The sequence below is a fragment of the Brachypodium distachyon genome, chromosome 1 (genome assembly GCF_000005505.3).
Source record: "Brachypodium distachyon strain Bd21 chromosome 1, Brachypodium_distachyon_v3.0, whole genome shotgun sequence".
In the NCBI taxonomy this organism is placed as follows: Eukaryota; Viridiplantae; Streptophyta; class Magnoliopsida; order Poales; family Poaceae; genus Brachypodium; species Brachypodium distachyon.
Genome location: NC_016131.3, coordinates 37339454 through 37351005, shown reverse-complemented (window position 1 = coordinate 37351005; position 11552 = coordinate 37339454). Strand labels below are relative to the sequence as shown.

Here is an 11552-nt window from a genome sequence, read left to right as displayed (position 1 = left end):
ACGCGCCCCGTCAAGCAGCGTGTGCGTCATCAAGCCCAAGACCGATAGGAGTTCATCTGCCAAGTGGTCCAAAAGATGCAAAAGGAAGGGCTTATCTGGGAAATCCTTCACCCAACGTGGCTGGCCAACCCAGTTATTGTCCCGAAAGCCAACGGGAAGCGGAGGAAGTGTGTCGACTTCACTGACCTCAACAAGGCTTGCCCCAAGGACCCCTTCCCTCTTCCTCGGATTGATCAGATTGTGGACTCCACCGCAGGCTGTGATCTGCTCTCCTTCCTTGACGCCTTCTCAGGATACCAGTAGATCTGCATGGCCCGGGGAGACGAAGAGAATACTGCCTTGGTCACCCTGGAGGTCTGCTTCTGCTACGCTTATATGCCTTTCAGCCTCAAGAATGCAGGGGCAACCTTTCAGCGAGCCATGTGCGAATGCCTGGGGGAGCAGATGAGCCGCAACGTGGAGGCCTACATCGACAACATCGTGGTCCAGACCGGGGAGAAGCGTACCCTGATCGAGGATTTGGACGAAACCTTCGACAACCTGCGGCGAATGAACCTCAAGCTTAACCCCGAGAAGTGCTCTTTCGACGTACCATCTGGGCAGCTCCTTGAATACCTGGTGTCCCACTAGGGAATCAAAGCCAACTCCGAGCAGATCGCCGCCATCGAAGCCATCCAAGTCCCTCTGTGCCTCAAGGATGTGCAGCGCCTTAATGGGTGCGTCACCGCCCTGGGGCGTTTCATCTCTAGGCTTGGGGAACGAGCCCAGCCCTTCTTCAAGCTGCCCAAGAAACCCGGATCCATCGAGTGGACTCCGGAAGTGGATGCTACTTTACAAGAGCTCAAAAGGTATGTAGCGCCGACTTCGGTCCTGGTTACCCCGCGTCGAGACGAACCGTTGCTGCTGTACGTGGCCGCCACCACATGCGTAGTGAGCGCAGTCCTCGTCGTGGAGCGGGAAGAAGACCGGGAGGCTTCAGCTGGAGGGCGAGGCCACGGTGCCAGGGACCGGGGAGGTTCACCTTGTGAATCCCGCCCCAGTGCGGAAGGAGGAAGGACCCGCGGCCGGGGAACAGCCCAAGTACCAAAAAAGAGGCTTGTTCAGCGCCCGGTGTATTTTGTGTGCTCCGTCCTGCGTGATGCCCGGGAGCGTTATCCAGAGTTCCAGAAGCTCTTTTTAGGGATCCTCTTGGCCTCCTAGAAGCTCGGCCATTACTTCGAAGCACACCCAATCACAGTCGTCACATGCTTCCCACTAGAACGTGTCCTGCCAGGGCCCGAGGCCAAGGGGCATTTCGCGGAGTGGCAAACTGAACTGGCCGGGTTCGGTTTGCGCTTCGTCAATTCTACCGCGGTCGAGACGGAGGAACTGTCAGCCCTTCCGGGGAGGCGGACCCCGGAGTGGGTGATGTACTTCGACAGCTCCTTCTCCTATCACGGGGCTGGTGCTGGTTATACATTGTCGCGCTGACCGGCGAGGAATTTCGGTACGTCATACAGATGCTCTTCAGTAAGGGACGCGCCACCAACAACACCGCCGTGTATGAAGAACTCATCGCCGGGCTAAAGCAGGCGGCCGGCCTCGGGGTCCGGCGGCGGGCGGTCGGCGGCGACTCACAACTGGTCATTAAGCAAGTCACCAAGGACTACGCCTGCCCTCATGCGACTCACAACTGGTCATTAAGCTGGGAATGTTCGTCAAGCAAATCTGGGAGCCCTCCGTGACCTTCGCCGCCCCCGAAGACAGCCCTGCCCCGACAATACCCGCTGCCCCTCTGTCGACCACCGCTGCCTCCTTCTCCTTCCCCACCTCCGCCCGCCGCACGCGCGCCTCTGGCCGCCGCCCCGTCCTTCCACACCTCTGGCCGCCACTGCCGCCACGTTGCCCACCTCTGCCTCCCCTGGCCCCGCGGGCTCCTCCTGTGGCCGCCTCCCGCACCCTACCTCCTCCCTGCCCCGTGCCCTCCTCTGCACTGCGCCCGCTGGCCCCGCCCCCACCTGTAGCCGCCGCCGGCCCCTCCCCTGGCCGCGAGCACGAGCCACTCCCTTCCCAGGCGTGTGGGGTCTTCGTGCGCAGAGAGCACCAGAGAAAGCAATCGATTGATTCCTAATCTATTCTATCGTGCGCGGTATTCATGCATGGATGTGACGGACTGGGAAGGTGCTGATTGATTCTTAATTGATAGCTAATTGGTTCGGATTGATTGCTAATTGATTCGACCGGGTCTTGCAGATGCGAGAATTAGGCTACCTCAATTTTGTGCTTGCTAATTGATGGCTAATTTCACGAGACAGATGCTTCTATGCTCGTATCGTGCGCGAGGAAGAAGACAGCCATGAGGTGGGCCGGCTGGCTGCAGTAGATGGGCCAGAGAGGAGCCAGAAGAGAATATTCGGTTGTACGGATGCGGTATCTATTCTTTCGGGCAAAATTGGTACCTAAACACATGGACTCAACTTACCGAATATGCGTTTTTTCGAATCGAAATTTACGGTATCTAGAGGTGTTCTAAGAGAAGACATTGAAGCAATATGGCCGACATCACAAGCAATTAGAGGGAGAACAAGAAATCTACAAGTACTACTTTTCCACTGAGATAGGATATCAAAATTATCCAACGTTGAACTACTTCTAGATTTGCTTAGCTTTATTGTCTCCGACAAGTATTTATCCAAATCAGTTGTATCACCATCGTCAGCCGCGTTGTATGATTCATATAAATGTTTGTGAAAATCAAATTCTTGTTCCGACGTGTGCACGTTCAACGTTGCCCTTGCCCCTGCGTCTGCCCCTAGGATCTGACGGCTACGGACCACACTGCCAACAGATTGGAGGGTCATAAATTGGAGAGTCAACCTCAAGAGTATGGATGGCACCCGGGAGGTTCGGGTCGGGTCGGGCCATACCAGACCCGGACCCGACACCGGGTCTCGAATTTACCAGACCCGGCCCGATCGGGTCTCGGGTACCCGGCGAGTATACCCGATCCGAGAGCCACAACAAGAAACAACATCACAGAAATACGTCATGGCGATGGGATATAGCCTCTGTGTCGGGGTGAGAGCCTCTGGGCGATGCTCGGCCGGATCCGACGACGTGCTCACCGTCGGAGTGGTTGGAAGTGCTCATCTTCATGCTCGCTGCCGGTCTTGTTCTCCATGCCATCAAACTTCATGGCACCCATGGCGGGCCGCGGGCGGATGGGGACTTGGGGAAGGGACCTGTCGGCGGGGGTTGGAGGAGACGGCGTCGGGCTGTCCGGAGCCGGCCGCCGGCGGTTGGTCGCGGGATGACAGGGTGGTCACGGTCTTGGCCTCGTGGGGAAGATAGAGAACGAGAAGAGGGGCTGGTGGGGGAAGAGAACGAGAGGAGAGGGAGTCGGTCTCGGTCAAGGACCAGTGGACTGGCGGAGGTGTGGGACGGAAGTTGAGTTAGCGTGGCCTATCTAGGAGCTAGTATTTCTTGGGCTCGGCCGAATTTGTGGTTCACAATATGCATTGACACGTGGGCTTCATGTTTTTGATGTGGGACGTTGACAATCCGACTACAGCCTAGAAGGCAGCGCCTTAGCAATCGATACACCAACTCCACAGGGTTATTGATCACGCGGGGGCACGATCAACCTGACCACGAAGGTCTTTGTTCCTGCAAGCAATCAAAGAACAAGCAAGAACAAGATAAATAGCGGATGCAATCTAAAATTGCGAGTATACTATATATCAAACCAATGTCTCAACGAGACGATAAGTTGGAGTCTTGACGACCGTAAAACAGGTGGTCTAACCGACACACGCGACTATAGGAAACTAGCAAAGATGGATAAACTTTATCTAATCAAAACCCAAGGCTCCTTAGGGGGGCTCATGGGGTATATAAAGAAGGAGGGAGAGATATTTTCGTCCACCTTGAGTAAGGAGGCCGAAATCCAACTCTATCTCTAACTTTCCTAATAAACTACAATTCTTTATGAAACAGAAAAACAGATCCGTCAGCTTGTTTTGTCTGTCACGGTCAGCATGAGTCGAATCTCTTGATGGGGCCAGATCCGTTGGAAAGGTCTTGTAATTACCTTTCCAACAAGTACTTGTTTTCTTGATTTGGACTTCGGATGCGGTCTGGGTGATTAAAACAAATTCGGGTCTCCTGACAGCTCGGACTCGAATCGGATTCAACTTTAATTCGTGATATCTTTCTCTAGCAAGCTCCGAATCATGTGCCGTTTGATTTGTTGGAAAGTAGACTTGATAGGCTTCACTTTGAATCTCCCTTTGAAGGCTATCACACTTCATCTTCACTTTGGACTTGTAAAGTTCAATAAGATGCCTACGTAATAAGATTACACAAGATAGTAGCTCCGTCTCTTTGCAAGTAACATATTGAAAACATTTTGTAATTGAATTCACCTGATTATAATTGTTATTAGATACACCAATAATTAGGATTCTAATGGTCGTATCCATGGTTAGCATGTCCATATCAGTTTTGAACCAAGTATACAGGCATCTTGGGCCGGATCCGGCACTACGAGACTCAGACCCATCAGACCCGCGGGTATAATTCTTACCAGACCCGTATGCTAGTCGGATCTATATCCGTCGGATATTCAGGGATCCAGTACCAATTGCCATCCATACTAAGAAAAGAGGTCCGATACCGGTAGTACATCTTGATAGCTCATCTCAAAAGGAAAATTAGATAGATCCACCTCTACTGTCCGACACCAAATTCTGCTGTAAAAACCCCAACACACCGAAAGCCGCAAATACCACATTCTCGGCATCATCGTTGGCGGCATGGCGGGCGCCGGCGCCGGCGCCAGCGACAAGAGCAGGACGCTGCTCAGGTCGCCTAGTGAGGCCGCGGTGGGCAAACGAAGGAGGGAGAAGTGGGAGGTGGAATTCGCGCGCTACTTCCTGAGGCCGCGGCGCGGACCGGCGACGCCGCCACCACCCGGCCTTCGTTATATATCTCGCGGCAAGCTCCGCCACCAGGGCACATGGCTCCCGGCTGCCAGCCCCGCGACGCTCCGCATCGCTCCACCCAGCCACTCCTTTGCTGCACCCGTCCTCACCGTTTCCATCGGCGACGTCGTCTACGTCCGTACCGAACTGACCCCTTCCCCACTCTTCTTTTCGCTCGTGTTGCTACATGTTGATTGCTTGCCTTGTCTAATCTAGGCAAGCATTTCTGATGGAGGCATTGGACAAATGCTTGTTATTGTTGGGGGTTTAGGCTTTTTAGTTTGCCAGCGCAAATCTGCGCTGAGCTGATTTGGTTTGAGAACGTTGGTTTGGGTGCAGGGCTCGAGCTCTGTACAAGCATATTTGTTCTTGGTAGTTCTGGGACCATTGATAGCTCTCAAGAAGTTACCTTTTTTTTTGCGGGTTCTCAAGAAGTTACCTTTGTTTGTCTGCGCTGTCTTGGCCTCTTGGGTGTGTTAGCACTCATTGTTTCAAGAGTTTGCGATGTGGACAATGTGTTGTGTTCGACTGTAAGTATGGTTATCCATGGTTGCTTGCAGTCTAGCACTTTGGTGCCATGGCATTGGTCAATAGGGTGATCACAATAGCCACCTCTGGTCTTTGGATGATTTATACTGTTGAAAACTCAAAATAGGAGATGAGTATTTGGTGCCAAATTGTTAGCCAAACAGTTCAGTGCTTGCAAGATTATGCTGCATTGCATTTTGTTGATTTAACATCGGTTTCCTTTACCATTGATGTTCATTTTTTTTATTCTTGTGTAGCCTGCCATGCTGCTGCATGTTTTCATTTCGTGTATTATTTTTTATCAATCTTGTAAGCTTCCTTGATCATCATATTATGTGCTATACATTTGTTGGGCATCAGGTTTTACTGTTTAGTTTTAGTTTTGGTTTTACACTAAAACATACAAATGTGCTGCACGTTAGTGTTCGGTTTAGAAAGAATGTAATACTTTAAGAGACCAGAAATGTGATGTGAGATGAAGACCAACAGTGTATCCTCAGAGGTGGAGGAAGTTGCACTGTGTGGTTGCAACATTGGTAGTTTTTTAGGTAGTTTATTTGTGTGCATTTAATAAATTTATGGATGTACGCCAAACAGTTGCTAATTGTAATTATTTTTTAACCCTTTGGTTCATGACAGAATTTACTAGATAGTCCTCCTTAGTCCCTAAAAAGAAGTTATTCTTGTGTCCTCCATGCATTCTCTTTTTCAAGTTACTCAATATGTTCTCTTCAAGTTATTCAATATGTTCTCATTTTCATGTTACTCAATAAAATACTAGGCTTGAGGAAAACGCCGTATACCTTTACTCATTTTTGGGATTTTTGTGAGGGCAAGATTGATATTTGTTTCATTTGGGTCCTTGATGACAACATGGGAAATTCCTTAAGTTGAAAGTTGGAACGAAATTTTGATGGCTAACTAATTTGATTATTCCATAAGACATAGGTACATTTTTAGCCGAAGAAAAATTGAAAGCTTGAACATGTGCTAGTGTGAATTTGTGATGATACCTAGTACTCCTCATTTTGTCACAAAGTTCTGCCGCTATTGTATAACCTGACTTTGCACAACTCTCGACCCAAAATTGTTTGACGGAAGCTATGGAGGTTCAAGAAAATAGAAATGAGAATACTCTGCTCAACACACTGTTGTTTTCTGTTCTATTATATACACCACTCTCTTCCATGTCCTAACAACTTAACGTCAAGGTCTTTTATCAATGACACAGGAGGAGCACCATGTGTACACCCTCAACTTTTCATGGCCGCAGGTTGCATGCATGACACAGTGCCCAATTAGAGGGAGCAGGGTGGTATTCATGAGCTTTTGTGATCAATCCAAACAGGCATGTTTACTTGTATTACCAAATGTAACACTAGTGATTGATTTGTTGAATGACATGCAATTTCATTGTTGTGTTCATATGGGATGTTTCTACCTGTAGAATTACCTCTATGAACATTTTCAATAGCAAGATTATATACTGCTGATTTCTCTGCAGATTCAGAAGTTTGCTGTACGTTTCCCGCACCTCAGTGATGCAGAGTCATTCTTGAATAGTGTGAAGGTGCAACTTTTATCTTCCTTGTGTCTTCAAATGTTGTTCCTGTAAGCATGTGTTGCCCTCTGCAGTTATGTGGGTGTCTGGAAATGATTAATTCTGCAACCCACATGTCACTGAGAACTGTTACTTCTTTCTCTTGTTGTTGTGTTTCATTGGGATTTCTATTTAACAGCTTGCTAATACAGTATTATGGATTGCTATGCTCAAGATAGAAAATCAGAGGCATCCATGACTGTCATATTTTGTGATTGTGATGTCACCTTCTCAGTTTATGCTCATTTTGCATATCAGCATATACTGTATAAAATGAAATGTATTATTTTGTGCCGAGCATGGATTTTCCTACATGAAGAAAGAAACTTATTAAGCAGTTGTAGATTTGGAATAGATAATACTAGCAGTTCTAGATCGACGACCTTATAAATATTGTTTCCTAAGTATTAACCACCATTTCTTAAGTTGTGCATAATAACTTTTTGAGGGATTTTTATGTTTCTTCATCAATACTATACAATACATCCCTGCTTTATGTGCGAACATCAGTATCAGAATTTTAGTCACTGGGTAAAACCATTTAGATGCTTTTCAGTTTCTGACATAATATCCCTCTAATGCTGAAGTTCGCTTGCCTTCCTTAATAATTTTGTTATGTGGTAGTTTTCAAAACATGTCATCATAGTAGTGCATTTGTTTCATGGACTTTAAAAGGAATGCTCAAGAAACACCATAGATATCTTAACATCCAGAAGTGACTATGTGTGTGAAGATTCGTCATCGTCTGAATATACTGCTTCCGATGGGCTTCAATACAGGTAAAAAGATAATGAAAATATCAGTTTGTAGGTTGAGAAAAATACTACCTTCGATAACATGTTCTATGCACAGGCTTGATGAGGCGACAAACTTTGAGGAGCCAACTTCTTATCACGGGACATATGCCCCTGCAGTAAGCTACCACGAGGAACCTGACCAGCCTGTTCTTCGGTCTCCCCGTGCAACAAATATCGACGAAATCTACTCTGGTTTCCCTCATTGTTACTCTGAAGTGCTTACAAGTTATTCTATTAAAAATGAGAAAGGTTGGCTAATTATGATTGGATGAATTTAGTAACTTTTATTTGATTTTTGTTGGTCCATTTTAGTAACTTTTCGCACCTGTAATCAGATGGGGAAGAACCCTGTCTGGCGACTGCAACTGACCATGCTCCTGAAAATGTAATGCTGTGGTTATTTATAAATTCTGCAAACTGCCTCTAAGGAGTTTCTTTTAACATTTGCATTTTATGCAGGCCTACATACTGGATGGATGTCATGATGGTACATAAAGTTTAATTTCATTTGTTACTTATGTTTCTTGATGGTTTTATCTCATCTTTTCCTGACCTGTCAGGAATGATTTCAGCAGTTTCAGTTGCTGGTAATGAATCTATTGCTGATAAAGGAAAGGTTGGTGGTAAGGAGGTTGATGCTAATAAAGAAACATGTGATCTTTTGGCAGGGATGAAGGTACCTGTCTTGAAAAATGTTCTAATTTGGTTGTTCTTAAAACCATGAAAAAATTATATGTTCTAACATGTCAAGTTGTACTTTTACTTCTGTAGACATATGGGACCGACGACTCTTTTCATGGTATGTTATTTTTTCCTCTTCATATGGGCATAAGATAGCAGCAATTTTATGCCTTTGTAATTGCTAAATAAATGTCTTAATTAGCATTTTCTTTGTTGAAACATGCCAATTTGAAAACCCATGCCATGTATGTTTTATGTTACCTGTAGATTTAACCTCGTTTCAAATGCTTTTATTGACTAAGTACCCTTCCTTTCCGTAGATATGTTGTCCAAGCTCGACAAAGCCATTGATGAACTGGGTGGTGACATGTTACTTTAGGTAGTGAAACCTCATGTGATGCTCGAAGGCCTTTACTTGCCTCTGACCATAGTTTCGCCTAGTGTCCACTGCAGGTACTGCTCCTATACCCAAAAAAAACATGTATGCTTATCCTCTATATCTACATGGTAGATGAGAATATTGTGGGATTAGCAAGCAATGAGGCAAGTAGCAAGGTAGCACTTAAACAAACTATTATTCCAGATCCGCTTGAGACTTTTTGCATCTTTTGACTGTTCTTGCAAAAAATATTATCCTAAAATGAGGGTATCTTATCTCTAATCTATGTTCGTCCCTTTGTGCATCTGGATTGTGCCTTCGTGCATTGACTGCATTTTCCGCTTATGCTGTTATGAATGATGTGTGCGTACAGATTTTCCGGACTTGTGAGCAACTACTCATTGGCCTTACGATGCCAGATCGATTTCATTAACACAAGGAAAGCACGGGATTGTTTGCTGATGTACGCATTTTATTTTATATTTATTCAGGGAGCATAATTTAACACGGACAATCTCAAAACCAGTGAAGTACGATAGGTCATAGGCCTATCCATGGGCCTACTGGTGGTCACAGGTCGACATCCAATAACATCATGTCTGACTGTTATTTTTAACCTTGTGTGTTGCATCTTCACAGGTATTATTTGAAACCTCGTAGCCTCAAGAATCTGATGCGCATGCATCTATTTCTTCTTGACTTATCGGCGGGAACTGTTATGTGGGAGGTCAGCGTCTCAGCGAGAATGCTCGAGAACTGTTATGTGGCCGTGTGCACTTTTCGAAAAAAGAAGAAGCGAGAATGCTCGGTTCTGTGTTAATGGAGAAGCTGGTTTGTTAGTTCCCAACCTGGGCACCTGGCGATTATGGATGTCGTCTTGCATGCTTCACTTGGTGCATGCTTCGGAAAGCATGTTATCAAAGTGACGTGATCCATGTGATCAACTTACCTGGAAAAGAACTATGGAACGGGTACTTATTGTGAGGACTCTAATTAAATTGCTGAAATTTGCGGATGAAATTTTTTAGGGAAATCCAAATGAAATTTTAGGAACTAAGATCTCATTCTGGTTTCAATATATTTTTAATATTTGAGTAAAATACATCATTAGTCCATGAACTCGGCAAAAATGAACACTTTAGTCCATGAACTCAGAAAACGCACACTTTAGTGGGACTATTGTGTCACTTTCATCCCATCACGTGCAAAAACCGTTTTGGACTAAAGTGACACAATAGTCCCAGTTTAGGGTTTAAGTGTGTTTTCTGAGTTCGTGGACTAAAGTGTTCAGTTTTGCTAAGTTCATGGACTAGTGGTGTATTTTACTCTTTTAATTTAACTGATATTTCACTCTGGCTGCACTGTCATAAAACGTGAGTGAAATCGCAGGAGTTCGAAAGCGGTAGCAACTGGGTTTAACCATGGAGGGTATTTTGCTTTGCTCCAAATTTATTTTTCGACATGTATCAGCAATTTAATTAGGAAGGAGCCTCACGGGGTCTCCTCGCAAAACAAAACCCGTGTTATCCATGTTTCTGATGTTGTCGTGCTGAACTTCAGTTATCTATGTCTCCGATCCTGCTGAACTTCAAATGCCTATTTATATACGATCAGCAGTGCTTTCGACCGGATTCTCATTCTGACTGCAACAGGTCAGCAAGCTTGTGTTCAGCAATTGCTATCGAGAATCTCAAGATTTACTACCTTTTCCAAAATTTAAAATCTCAAATACGCATATAGATAAATACTACTCCGCGGGCTGAAGTACTAGTATTTATACGCAGCTTGCAAGTGGTCGTAATATCAGTCCGCAGATAGATAAATACGTATTTGAGATTCTTCGCAGATAGATAAATACTACCCCGCGGCCTAAGTTCCGTACTACTCCGGAGTAGTACGAAACTCAGTCAGTCCGCAGGCTTGCAAGCGGTCGTTCCATAGCTATACCACTTGTCGAACTACTCCGGAAATATACATGAGCATATCACATTTGCTTGGGCCAAAGGACCATATATTATGATCGGGCCAAAAGAAAATAGACTAAAAGAGAACTCTGTTGTCAAAAGAGAGAAAAACTACTCCCTCCGTCCCATATTAAGTGATTCAAATTTGTCCAAATATGAATCTATCCATATCCAAAAAGTTTCTAAATACATGTAATATTTCGTCGCTTAATATAGAACGGAAGGAGTAGAAGATAACTCTATCATGCTTGGGCCAAAGACCAATATATTACATCACTTTTTTTTCCGAAAAGGATATATTACATCACATATTCACACAGAATGGTTTTGTGGGCAGCTTTCATTATTATTCAAACGCAGGAGGTGTGTTTGGTAATGATTTACATGTGACATGCTGCAGTCCTCATTTTAGGGAAATGCTGGGTTCACTTCATGGAAAACAAAAAATTTCCTACGGGCAGTGCGGAATAAACCGAAGATCATATCTACGAGATGCTAGTAACGAGGGGATTGTGAACTTCATACCCTTTAAGAACACAAAGCGTTATGATCTCAAGATCGTGGTTGGTGTAGTCGTACTTTTGTTGAGATCAATCTCACGTGCCAAACGGAGGGGCACCTCCGAGGTGTCCACACGTACGG

The 11552-nt window shown here is 45.5% G+C and overlaps 1 protein-coding gene across 6 annotated transcripts; it reads left to right on the top strand.

Annotated features, from left to right (window-relative positions):
- The first annotated feature begins 4450 nt into the window (after nucleotides 1-4450).
- On the top strand, nucleotides 4451-10010 carry LOC100844633 (protein POOR HOMOLOGOUS SYNAPSIS 1). Of its 6 annotated transcripts, XR_002962445.1 has the most exons (12): nucleotides 4453-5096; nucleotides 6721-6837; nucleotides 6994-7059; nucleotides 7765-7868; nucleotides 7942-8135; nucleotides 8222-8271; nucleotides 8346-8373; nucleotides 8447-8562; nucleotides 8658-8685; nucleotides 8888-9020; nucleotides 9320-9409; nucleotides 9586-10010. XR_002962445.1 is itself a non-coding variant. In XM_024457830.1 (10 exons), exons 1-10 carry the CDS (start codon nucleotides 4794-4796, stop codon nucleotides 8944-8946), a joined length of 1050 nt encoding a protein of 349 aa, XP_024313598.1. In that variant the 5' UTR covers nucleotides 4451-4793; the 3' UTR covers nucleotides 8947-9250. The 6 variants fall into 6 exon arrangements, 3 of the variants coding, with proteins under 3 accessions (XP_024313598.1, XP_014754909.1, XP_010229839.1); XR_002962446.1 differs by lacking the exon at nucleotides 9320-9409; XR_002962447.1 differs by lacking the exons at nucleotides 9320-9409; nucleotides 9586-10010 and adding an exon at nucleotides 9438-9579.
- The last annotated feature ends 1542 nt before the right edge of the window (nucleotides 10011-11552 follow it).

Coding starts and splice junctions, on each gene's coding strand:
- LOC100844633 (XM_010231537.3), top strand. CDS start 4,794: ATGGCGGGCGCCGGCGCCGGCGCCAGCGACAAGAGCAGGACGCTGCTC. Junction 6,838..6,993: donor TTTGTGATCAATCCAAACAG/GCATGTTTACTT, acceptor ATTTCTCTGCAG/ATTCAGAAGTTTGCTGTACG. Junction 8,374..8,446: donor ACTGGATGGATGTCATGATG/GTACATAAAGTT, acceptor CTGACCTGTCAG/GAATGATTTCAGCAGTTTCA.